This window comes from Podarcis bocagei (genome assembly GCF_964188305.1).
Source record: "Podarcis bocagei genome assembly, chromosome: Z".
NCBI lineage: Eukaryota > Metazoa > Chordata > Lepidosauria > Squamata > Lacertidae > Podarcis > Podarcis bocagei.
The window spans coordinates 49234801-49246944 of NC_138140.1; the positions used below are offsets into that span (position 1 = coordinate 49234801).

Consider the following 12144-nt stretch of genomic DNA (forward strand, 5'->3'; position numbering starts at 1 on the left):
CACAGAGACCCATTTCCTTTGTTCTCTTAGTGGCCTGTCACCCGGGCAATCAGATGAACACGGGGGGGGGGGCTGAAGCTAGCCTGATTTATGAAACTTTTAACACTTGCTGGATCCACAGATTAGAACTGTCTGACATGCAGCTTAACACCCCATGCCTTGATTAAATTCTAACACTTGCCAGATCCAGGGATTAAAGGAGTATGGCACCGACAAACTCATAACAATAGATTCGGATGCTGAGTTGTAGCACAAATTATGCCCTTCTTTTGAGTCAAACTACACAGGGTCCAGAATCAAAGGCACCACTTTTCACAGATGTGTTGTTGCAACATTGCAAAGATTGGGAAATGCTAGTTTTGCTGGGTTTGGGGGGGGCGGAGCCTCAGGCCCAGGGGCTCCAATGTCTCCTTCCGGGCCCCAGTATCTTTCAATGTCTCCTTCCGGGCCCCTTTAGGATTCTTCTCAGGTCATGCCCCCTTACTGGCCTTGCTATGCACCCTCCTGGAGAGCTGTTGCCTGGCCTGGAACATGTTCTTGAAAACTCTAATGTTAACCCTTGCTTGCATAGGTGGAGGATGGAGAGGGGCATCTGTGAGTGTGTGAACTAGCCTGCTTTGCAAAGGTAAAAATATTAGCATTTGTTGCTCTGTCCACTTTGGCCTTGACCAGCACTAGCATGCTCCCCCAGGAAGCTTGTCCGGAAGGGAATTGGTTTTTTGGTGTTTTTTTATAAGGTACCAGCAGGACAGCAGCAGGAGAGAGAGAGAGAGAGAGGAGAGAAGAGAAGGAAGAAAATAATAGAAAAAGAAGTTAGTTGTAGCTACATATGGCAACTCCCACCAAGTGCCATATGTGGGGGAACAGTTAATTCTTCTAACAAGAGGTGGGGATGCGAGAAGTGGAAATGCTGTTTTGCAGCCTAATGTGACTGTCACTGAGGCAGAATTGCTTCTGAATATCCCTTGATTTCTGCGCCACAGCAGGGGCTTGATAGAAAACCAAAGCAGATGCCTGGATTTTATCTAGCCATCAGAAGTGGATGATTTTGACATAATGTGGAATGGTGAAATGTCAATTGTGGCATTCCAGCATCCCCCCCCCAAGGCCCGCTTTGCCCTCCACTGAGTCATGCTCGCAGTCCCTATCAATCAAGCGTAAATGGTTATTATTTATTGGATCTATACCCTTCCATTTACTCGGCAGCAAACAAGGATGCAACTTGAAAACAAAGCAAAAACATGCTGGAACGGTTAAGGCATTCTAAACAAAAGCAACTGCATTTTTTAAAAACACCCTACAGGAGCTACAGCGGAAAACATTCCTCCATCCCGTGGTCACGGGGTTGCCAGGACCAGCGTTCTGCAGCCACCAAATGCCTTGGGAAACCCATGATTTGATTTTTTTAAGGTAATAATGCTGGAGATGACCACATCTCACTGATGACCTAGCACCTTGTGGAATGCCAAAGCTTAGCCACGCACTGGCAGACCGTGAAGATAAATCCGACAGGGTTTTGCTGAGAGACGAAACAGGGAAGGTTGTCAAGGAGCAGGCAGGTTGGGAGAAACTGCTTCTGAGCTGCGTTTGGCTGGTGGTGCTGGGTGCTTATAAATAAATCGGCATGCAGAAGGTTTTAACACATCCCCAGAAGAAAAAAGAAGCCCACTGGGTGTGGCTTGTTGGGCCAGCCACTGACTGCATACAGACTATAGCAACAAATTCTGGAAACTGTAGTTTACCCCTCACAGAGCTACAATTCCCAGCACCTTTAACTATAGTTCCCCAGGATTCTTTCAGGGAGGGGGTTTGTTCTGGGTGTGCTTCAAAGGTATGGTGTGTACACAGCAGTCTTCTGGTCTAACCTTATGAGTGTAAAATAGATGGTGGGAAGCAACCATTGATGCCACTTTTGAGCTCCTAGGCAGGAAAGCGGGATATAAATATAGAGATATATAAATGCTGGTGCACGCTCAGATGTACTCTTTTCTTGGCTATCCCTGGCCTTACATGCCTTGGAGAAAGCTAGACCCCTGGATGTCAGAGAATCCTAACATTTTAGAGTTGGAAAGGACCACAAGGGTCGTCAAATCCTTTGCCCAGTTTGGGGCTTGAACCCATGTCCCTGGGATTAAGAGTCTCATGCTCTCGCTCTCTCTCTCTGTGTCAGGCAAGGAAGCACCCTACCTCTTCTTGAAATCCCTGTTTCTTGGGATACCCTTAGTACTTATAATGGACCTGATATGACAGTCTTGGAGCAACCTCTCTCTGCCTCTCTGGCTGTCCTACCTCACAGGGCTGTTGTAAGGGCAAAATGTTAGCGTGAAAGCCAGGCATGCCACCATAAGCTCCTGACAGGAAAGGATGACATGTGCAGACAGACACAAAGGCACCGCCCCGCCCCCCATCAAACCCTTATTTCCAGCAAGTAAAACTCTGGGCAAAGGGTAGGAAGAACTGCATCTCAGCAGTGGAGCTGCTTTCCAGGTCCAATCCCCGCTGGCATCTCCACGCAGCACTGGGAAATGAGTCCGTGCCTGACACCCTGGACAGCCGCTGCCATTCAGGGTAGGCAATACTGAGCTACACAGCTGCCCATGTTCCTGGAATCATAGAAGTGTAGAGTTGGGAGGGTCCCCTGAAGGTCGTCAACTCCAACCCTCTGCAGCGCAGGAATCTCAACAAAATCATAATAGAACCTATATCCCGGCTCCCCGCAGGGTTCGTCAAGCTCTGACAGACCCTTGTGGAGAAGGAAGCATTTGCGTCCTACTACTAACAGTCCAACGTGTGCGCGCGAGCGCGAGCGCGCGCCTTCGCTCTACTGCCTGCAGGAGAGAAGGCACTCTGCGCACGCCCCGACGCTCTTTGCGAGGAAGGGGGCGGGTGAGTGCGCGCAGGCTTCGGCAGCGGGCAGCTGGCTTTCCTTCTCCTCCTCCTCCTCCCCTCCGCACCTCGGGGACTCCCGGCTCGGCTGGGGGTGGTGCTCCCGAGTCCCAACCCTGCCTGCCTTGCCGCCGCCGCCGCCTGCCACTTCCCCTTCCTTGCGCCGCCCGCCTGCGATCCAGCTCCGGGTCAGAGCGCGGCGCCTCCCCGGCCCTCCGTCTGCTGCACCCAGCGGCGGCGATTGCTGCCAACATGGGACGTTCGCGGAGCAGAGCCTGAGCAGCCGGGTGAGTGCTTGGCCGCCCCCTCCTTCTTCTCCAACTTTTCCTCCGATCCCCCTTCCTCCTAAGCCCCTCCATTCATGGGCTCGGCGTCGCCCCACCGCCGCGTTCGCCTCGCCTTTCCTGCGCCCCCTCTTCTCCATAGCAGGGGCGCCCATACTTTGCGCGCCTCAGCAAAGCCCCTTCTGCGCCCCCGCCATCTCCGCTTGCAGATACCCAGATGTCTGCCTGCGCCCTTCAAGTCTCTCATCCACCTTCCCTTTGCTTCTCATCAGCTGGTCTCTTCTGAGATCTGTCCCTCCGTTGGGAGGCTTACTTTCCCCTCTCTGGCCAGTGAGTGCTTGGTCTTTTTGGCCGGGAGAGCTTCAGCTCTTTCCTGCCCGGACCTACATACGAGGCTCAGTTGTCCCCATGCTTCCCCCTCCAGGCTTCTAACTTCCTGTGCCCTCCTTCCTTCTCCCTCACTAGGGTCTCTTGCCTCGTCTACTTGCCTTCCCTCCCCGCTTTATTACACCGCTTTCTACCCTGCAGCGGGCAAGAGCACGGGACACTCCGCACGGGGACTTTACAGAGCAGGAACAGGAGCAGGTCCCTGCCCAGATGAGCTTACAAGGCTAAAATTGGACACATGGGAAACAGCAGTGGAGGCACCGCTAAGCAGGAGCACAGTATGGGGCTATTTCAATTGCACATGCTTTGGGAGAGTTACAGGCTTGCATGGGACTGCCTTGGTCTCTAACACTTCTTTCTCGCAGTGGGGGATGTAAAAGACCACCAGAGAACCTCACTTTGCCACACCCAAACCAACACCCCCAGTGAAACATCCCCTATCCATTGCATCCACAGATGTCTGCCTTTTCTGTCCATTCTGACATGTGCTGAGTGTTTGCGTTTTCTGTGTCTGACTTCTTATGATCCACACCTCCCAGGTGTATGTGGCTTTTCTGCATGAAACTGCCATAGAGGTGGGGAAAATTTATGGCCCTCCAGATGTTGCTGGACTAAAAACTCTACAAGAGCAATACTGAGGGGGGGGGTTGCTGACTGACAGCCAGGGCAACCCCTGGACTGATTGTACATAGGAAGGCAGGCGGGGGGGGGGGGTACCTGGGGGCCAAATGAGCTTGGTGGACAATGGATCAGCCTGCATTGAAAGGCTGAAAATTCCAGAAACTGGGATAAATGTGTTTCTTCCAAACCAACGTCTGATAGACTCATAATTTATGTGAGTGTTTTCTCAGAGAAGATTATACAGTATATGAAAGGCTGTCTGTATTCCACAGCAGCCCATATTTTGGAGTTGGGAACAATTCACTTACCTGAATTTCCTTTAAAAAAACAAAAACAACCCCTCCTCCGAACCCAGCCAAGTTTCTAGCTTTTAAGAATACCTAGAAAATTCTATTTTATATACATGTTGCGGGTGTGTGTGTTAAGCGCAGTGCACATCTAGCCTGGTTGTTTGTTGTTGGCATCGGTCTGTCTCAGGAGACAACGGAGGAGTGCGCCTTTGGGGGTGAGGTCAATCTGTTGGGAGGTTGCAGTGCCTGCTGTGATTGTAGAGACCAATACGGGAGAGACAGGTTTTGTTGCAGCTGGGGCAGATGAAGGCATCTAGTTCTGCTACTGCACAGAAGCAAAATGCTGAAAGGGAGCTTTCAGGAAAGATCTGTGAGCAAAATATTGTACTCCTGCTGGTTACTGGTGGGTTGTTCCTGAAAAATAAATTCCACAAGACATGGACAGTTATGACACAGTGGCTTTTGTGTGAAGACCTGTACACCAGCCATAGGTAGGTTGACTTCAGTCTTGCTTCTCCATTATTCATGGGCCACCTGTGAGTTTTAAAGCAGGAATGGTTCCTCAGGATCTCTGAACAGTTAAGGCAGAGCTCAATGTCGGTACCAACACCTGACCAATGAGGAATTTGTCAGTAAATGGCAGAAAACCATGGCTAAAAAAGCCACCTCTATTGGTCTGTCACCCCCCCAACTGTATTACCTGGGTTATGAAGGCACCCAAAAGACGTAAAGCAAAGATTATGGGATAATGCACACAGTGACTTGCAATCTCGATCACACGCAGTCTGTAGTCCGCTGGCAGTAGGAGTACAATATGGGCATGTCTTTAAGTTAACATCTTACATTAAAAACCTGATAGTACCAAACTATCGAAGGTTTTTCACCAAAGCCAGACTAAATGTCTTTCCTTCTGCAGTGTTGGATGGCAGGTTGAGAGGAGTTCCTCACCAGGACAGACTTTGCTCGTGTGCTCAAGACATCGATTCCATAAAACATATTTTGTTGCACTGTGCAAAATATACGCAAGCCAGGGCTGAACTGATAATACCCTTGCTGGTACCTTTCCCAGGAAAATCAGAGGCTCACTATGTCAGGTTTCTATTGGAAGACTGGACAAATGTTAGAACATTAGCTGTGGCAAAGTTTTTATTGGTGGTTGCAAGAACCAATGATCCCTATATTCTGAACAAATTGCTTGTTTAACCTGGAGGTAGGCTGTATGAATTGTGTATTGCTTTGTAACGATTTGTTGGGTCTCTGGACTGTAATAAAGATTGTTGTTGTTGTTGTTGCTTTTTTAAAACAAACAAACAAACAAACAGGAATGCAAGAAGAGCCCTCCTGGATCAGACCAAAGGGGGCCCCATCTAGGCAGGTGGGAGCTTGGTGGGGTATTTAACATTTGTATGTTTTAAAGTCTGGTTGTGAGTTCTTTTTGATTCTATAATTTTATGTTTTGTAAACCACTTTGAGGGTGTGTGTTTTTTTACACAAGGAAACGGTGTATAAACACTATGAAATGAATGAATGAATGAATGAATGAATGAATGAATAACGCCATTTGCATCTTCTCTGACCATTGGCTAAGCCAGCTGGGGATTATGAGGCTTGTAGTCCAAGAACTCCTTGGGGGTTAAAGAACACTGACCATTATAATGGATAGCCAAAACAGTGCCCTCTAGATATTGTTGGATCCCAGGCCTGATCAGCCCCAAACAACATATCCAATGGTCAGGACACCACCCTTTAGAGTCTCCGACAGAGGGAAGAAGAGGCCAGGGATTGAACCTGGGATCTTCTGCATGCAAGACAGGTGCTCTACTACTGAGCTACAACCCCTCCTCTAAATAAAGTGTTCATGTCAACACTGAAATGCAGCAGCAAAAAGAGGGCAAATGCTATTTTAGGCTGCATCAACAGAAGTCTAGCATCCAGATGAAGGGAAATTATAGTAGCACTTGGCTATAGTACCACTTCTGCCTTGGTCAGACCACACCTGGAATACTGTGTCCAGTTCTGGGTGCCACAATTTAAGAAGGATGTTGACAAACTGGAAGGTGTGCAGAGGAAGGCAACCAAGATGATAAAGGGTCTGGAAACCAAGGCTGATGAGGAAAGTTTGAAGGAGCTGGGTATGTTTAGTCTGGAGAAGAGGAGACTGGGGAGATATGAAATGAAAGATACATTGTCAAGTATCTCAAGGGCCATGGAAGACGGAGCAAGCTTGTTTTCTCCTGTTCCATAGAGTAGGACCTGAACCAATGGCTTTAAGTTACAAGAAAGGAGATTCTGACTAAAAATCAGGAAGAACTTTATGACGGTAAGAGCTGTTCTGCATTGGAACGATCTCCCTCGGGAGGTTGCAGACTCTCCTTCCTTGGGGGTTTTTAAGCAGAGGTTAGATGGCCTTCTGTCTTGAATGCTCTAGTTGAGATTTCTGCATTGCAGTGGGGTTGGACTAGTAGATGATCATTTGGGGTTTCTTCCAACCCTAAGATTCTGTCATTCTATGTGAGCGAACATCTGCCTGTTCCTGCTCCACAACTGCTCACATGGATGAAAGCATTTATGGCTGAAAAGTCACACAGAGAGGGAGAGAAAACACACAGGCATTTTCATAGAAGCATAGGGTGCACTTCAACCTAAGCATCTCTAAAGGGTCACCTGCAGCTATTATTATTTAAATGAATTTATGTAGCCACTTGGGACGTGGGTGGCACTGTGGGTTAAACCATAGAGCCTAGGGCTTGCTGATCAGAAGGTTGGCGGTTCAAATCCCTGCGACGGGGTGAGCTCCTGTTGCTCAGTCCCTGCTCCTGCCAACCTAGCAGTTCGAAAGCACGTCAAAGTGTAAGTAGATAAATAAGTACCGCTCTGGCAAGAAGGTAAACAGAGTTTCCGTGTGTTGCTCTGGTTCGCCAGAAGCGGCTTAGTCCTGCTGGCCAATAAACCAAGATGAGCACAGCAACCCCAGAGTTGGTCATGACTGGACCTAATGGTCAGGGGTACCTTTACCTTTATGTAGCCACTTATTGGTACATAATCCTTACGTGACTTACAGCAGAACAATGTTTAGAAGCACAACATGGAGTAGTTCAAAATCATCAATGGACATCAAAAGACAGTGGGGAGGAGGAGCACTTTCTTTATGTAGGGCCTTTGTTGAACTTACTGAAATTACCCGAATCTAATGCTCACCTTTTTTTGGCCAAATTACGTTGCGAAAATTAAGGTTTGCATTAGATTTGATGGTACATTAGACTCGAGTAAATACAGTAGGTTCCAGCAGATGCTCTCAGCATCCTTAGAGGGGAGTAACATAGGAATAGCTCATATGGCATGTTGTTGTTGTTGTTGAGTCGTTTAGTCGTGTCTGACTCTTTGTGACCCCATGGACCAGAGCATGCCAGGCACTCCTGTCTTCCACTGCCTCCCGCAGTTTGGTCAAACTCACGCTGGTAGCTTCGAGAACACTGTCCAACCATCTCGCCCTCTGTCGTCCCCTTCTCCTTGTGCCCTCCATCTTTCCCAACATCAGGGTCTTTTCCAGGGAGTCTTCTCTTCTCATGAGGTGGCCAAAGTATTGGAGCCTCAGCTTCAGGATCTGTCCTTCCAGTGAGCACTCAGGGCTGATTTCCTTCATAATGGATCGGTTTGATCTTTTTGCAGTCCATGGGACTATGGATGAAATCAGGATATCATGCACTTTCCGTTGTTTTGCCCTTTATATATGATGCCAAGAGAAAAATTATTCTCTCCTATTTTTTCTTGGTTCTCAGATCGACACCCCCCCCTCCCAGTCCCAGAAGTGATCGTTGAGCTCTTAGCCAATAAATATATGCAAATTACAACACCTGGTAGCCAAATTTGCTCTGGGAGCTAAGAAGCTTTGCTCCAGTTATGTTAATGCATTGAAATTTTAAACTTTTATGCTATAAACTCTTACAGACTTCAGTTGTGTGATTTTGCCTTGCTTTTGCCCTTTGTCATTCATTGTGAAGGCCTCGGGTATATACAGTCAATTGGCATAATAGAGGCAACATAAAATAAAATTTAAAAGCCTGGGTGAATGAAAATATGTTTGCCTGTTGTTTCTGAGAAGGTATCAGGTGAGGAGGGTTCTGCTACCAAAAAAGTCCCTTTCCTGGGAAAGACTCTCTGTTTGAAATCCTGGCGATCCGCCGTCACTTGGCAACATGGAGCTCGGAAGACCAAGGCAGCTTCCTGTAGCCCTAAACAGCTGGAGCAGGCCCCCTGAAAGTGGTCTTTAACATTTTGGGATTCCAGATGTTGGACTACAATTCCCGCCCGTCAGCTTTAACTGTTAGCCATGCTGACTGGGTTTTGTGGGATATGTAGTTTAGCAAAACCAGGAGGGGTGGGTGATACCCAGCTAACTCATTAACATCCTTGACATCAAGGGGTATATAAACCAAACCCACTGATTTCAGGGGGTCTTGTCTGAGCATGACCAACACTGACCATCACCTGACTACAACCATACATAAGAGTCTACAAGGGTCTTACAGTCATCTTCAGAAATCTAGCTCTTCGACTCACTCACTGGGGAGATCAGAGTGGCTGGCTAACAGGCGCAGGGCTTTTTGGGTGGTGGCCCCATCCACATTTCCTGAATTCTCTTCCCATGAAGCTCTGTCCTGCCCTCTCCTCCCTCCTTTCAAAGGGTGCTGAGAGATACTTTTCTGTCCCTCAAGGCCTCTTATTAGGAATTTCCGCTTCCCTGACATGTTTGGAGGGTAGAAGGTTTGCTGTTGCGCTGTATTTAATGGACACAACTAACTTAGGTCCGGTAACTTCACTGGATCTACTCTGAGTAGGACTCAATTGAATAAAGCCTGTGGTCTTTACTTGTATTTAAAATAGGGTGGGTTTTTTGTTTGTTTGGCATGAGCTGCTTTTGTGGGATGGTAATAACCGTAGAGGCAACAACCTTTTTACGCTTGTCTGACATGTGCATGACTATGCGCATGTGCATCACTACAACCCAGAAGTGACTGGCAGAGCAGGGTAGGGGGCATAGCAGGGTGTAAGGAGCTCATGCATGCTCCACTGACATGCATGGGCGGGGCGGGGCTGGGAATGTCCTCCCCACAGAAAATGGTCGTTATCTGTAATAAAAATAAATAAAGCCAATTGCACCCTCCCCTCCAAGACTATAGCTCAGGCCATGAGGAAAGCCATGCATAGGGAGCAAGACACTAGGAGATACATGGCCCAAAATTCCCTGCAGCTTCATTAACTCCAGATGTTTCAAGGGGAGCCAAATTGTGGGTGAAAGGGAGAGGCGCATTGGCGCAAAATTACCCACAACCCAGCACACACTTCAGTATGATTTCATTGCCCACTTTGCAGTCGGCTGTGCAGATAGGCTGAAAATAAACTTGCCCCCTTCCCTTTCCGATCCAAATTATAGTTTGGAGCCTGAGGGCGCGGTTGGAGAAACGCTTGCCTGCCTTGTGGTCTCAGCGTGGCCACCAAGGAGAGCCTTCATGAAAGCCAAAGCCACAGAGGCAACTGGCAGTTCTCAAGGGGTACAGCTGCAAAATTGTTGGCATGGGGAGCGAGATGTTCCTTCCTCCCTGCCCTGCACACATCTAGTATTGCACAAACCACTGAGACTTTTGTCACGAGGCAGGACGTGCTCACTGGCAAAAGATTTTTTTCCTAAAAAACTAACCTGTTGCTTTTAAAGAATTCGTTGATTGGTAAACTCTGCGTAATTTTTTCATGTAGCTCAAAACAGACATTCGGAAGGAAGGAGGGAGAGGGAAATGTTTATTTCCTTTAATACACTATGGGTTCTGACCTACTCCAAGTAGACCCTTTGAAATTAATGGACCTAAGTAAGTCGCAATCATTCATTCCAATGGGTCTACTCTGAATAGGACTAGCATTGGATACAACTCGTTTTTTGTTTTATTTAAAAAAGACACATGATGGCATTTAGCACGCTTGCCCTCACAGCACCCCTACAGTGTAGGCCAGTGTTCAGACCATGTGTCTTTATTTGCTTAAAATGAAAGATCAGCACGAAACAGCCAAATGACCTGCGCCAAACATCATCAACAACAAAAGGTATCTGGTACTGTTGTACGGATGGGAAGCTGAGGCTGAAGGCAAATGCTTGTCCACCATGGACTCTGAGCTCAGGGCAGAATGGTGGGTAGCTGAAGCTAGAGAAAGACTAGGGTCACATTAGCCAGGATTCTCTTAAGGGCATACTACAGTGAGGTCGTTACCCCCTGGCATCTCTGCACAGAAACCCTGGGAACTGGAGTGAAAGCCCAGTTCTCTTTTAGACCAGCAATGTGATGCTTATGGTTCCAGTCTTTTTCGGAAGGCAGGAAGCAGTAATGCAGTTAAGCACTTTCAAACTCTGGACTTAATGTTCTTGTGGAACACGCCCACCTGTAGGTGACACCTCCCCTCTTTGCCTTATTTAAAATGTGCTATGCCAGCCCTAGCTGCATTTAGGGGGTCCTCAGGCTCATTGTCCTGAGTTCGGTCCTGGCAGCACCAAGGGAGAACCTAGGAGCTGCATTTTACCAGAGCAGGCAATTTGCCCATCTACTATGTATTTCCTGCACTGACTGGCAGCTGCTGCCAAGGGTCAAGCAGAGGCATAATATCTTCTGCTTCCATTTTCTTTTTAAACTGGAGATGCCAGGGATTGAACCTCAGATCTTCTGAGTGCAAAGCAGTGGGTCAAATAATTCTAGCCTCCTTTTTCTATATATTTTTAAAGCTTTTCTACCCCACTTGCCTGCTGAGGTGTTCTGGAGAACTTGAAAGCTTGGCACATTTTTATGAGTTTTAAAATGTATTTTTTGATTATGTCTTGATAGCTTCGTCTCATTCATTTAATATGGCTGCAAAGTGGGAGCTTGGATGACTGACCTGATGTTCCTTTCTCTCTCTCTCTCTCTTTTTCTGGCCACAGTTGTTTGATGCACACGATCTATACACGGGAGACAATTTCCCCCAGGTACTGAATACCCTTGCAGCTATAAACAAGGCTACAGAAGGTAAGAAGAAGGGGGGAAAGAGTTGAATTGAATGAAATGTTTGCTGTGGTGATGGACTGATAAAATTAAATACACTATTGAAGTCGTACAACTGGTTAAAAAAAATTTAAACTGAGAATCCAACAAAACGTTTCTCCTAACCTGCACTGAAGTCAGATAATTTTTTTTAAAAAAATTGCAACCTCCTGTGTAATATGGGAAGAAACATTCCTGAAGCAAAACAGTTCCAAATCTGCAGAAGATCTTCCTAGCAGGGTTCTTCATAGGGAGAGAATCAATGTGCACTCATTGTACAAGTTACAAAGCAAAAGAACCTGATCAAGATACTCTGTTGCTGCAGCTACACACAGAAAATGACATTCGTTGACCAGGATATTATTAAGTCATCTGTTTATCAATGCAGAGAGTAGCACATGAATGCTCTCCTTGATTTGGAGACAGTCAGTTTATGCATGTATGAAGCTCTAACAATTCCATAATTTAGGATATTATTAAGGAGTAGTGGAGAACAAAATTCATCAGGCAGTTCTCAGATACTGTATATCTAAGCCTTTCTATCTCTGTGATAATAAGAGAATTTGGCCTTCTTTCAGTTGTCAGTTGTCCACACACCCAAAAGAGTTTTCTCCA

General features: G+C 47.1%; 1 protein-coding gene across 2 annotated transcripts in view; it reads left to right on the plus strand.

Moving 5' to 3' along the window:
- The window catches only part of ARHGEF6 (Rac/Cdc42 guanine nucleotide exchange factor 6), a 77092-nt gene that overhangs the window by 14363 nt on the left and 50585 nt on the right, over positions 1 to 12144 (plus strand). Inside the window, exons 1-2 of one of the 2 annotated variants that reach the window (XM_081179125.1) lie at positions 2964 to 3173; positions 11430 to 11514. Coding sequence is in view for 1 of the 2 variants with exons in the window: in XM_081179124.1 (XP_081035250.1) it covers positions 11430 to 11514 (85 nt within the window). In the remaining variant the exon portion in view is untranslated. Of the gene's footprint in view, positions 1 to 2963; positions 3174 to 11429; positions 11515 to 12144 lie in introns of those variants that run through there. The other variant, XM_081179124.1, reaches the window with a different exon arrangement.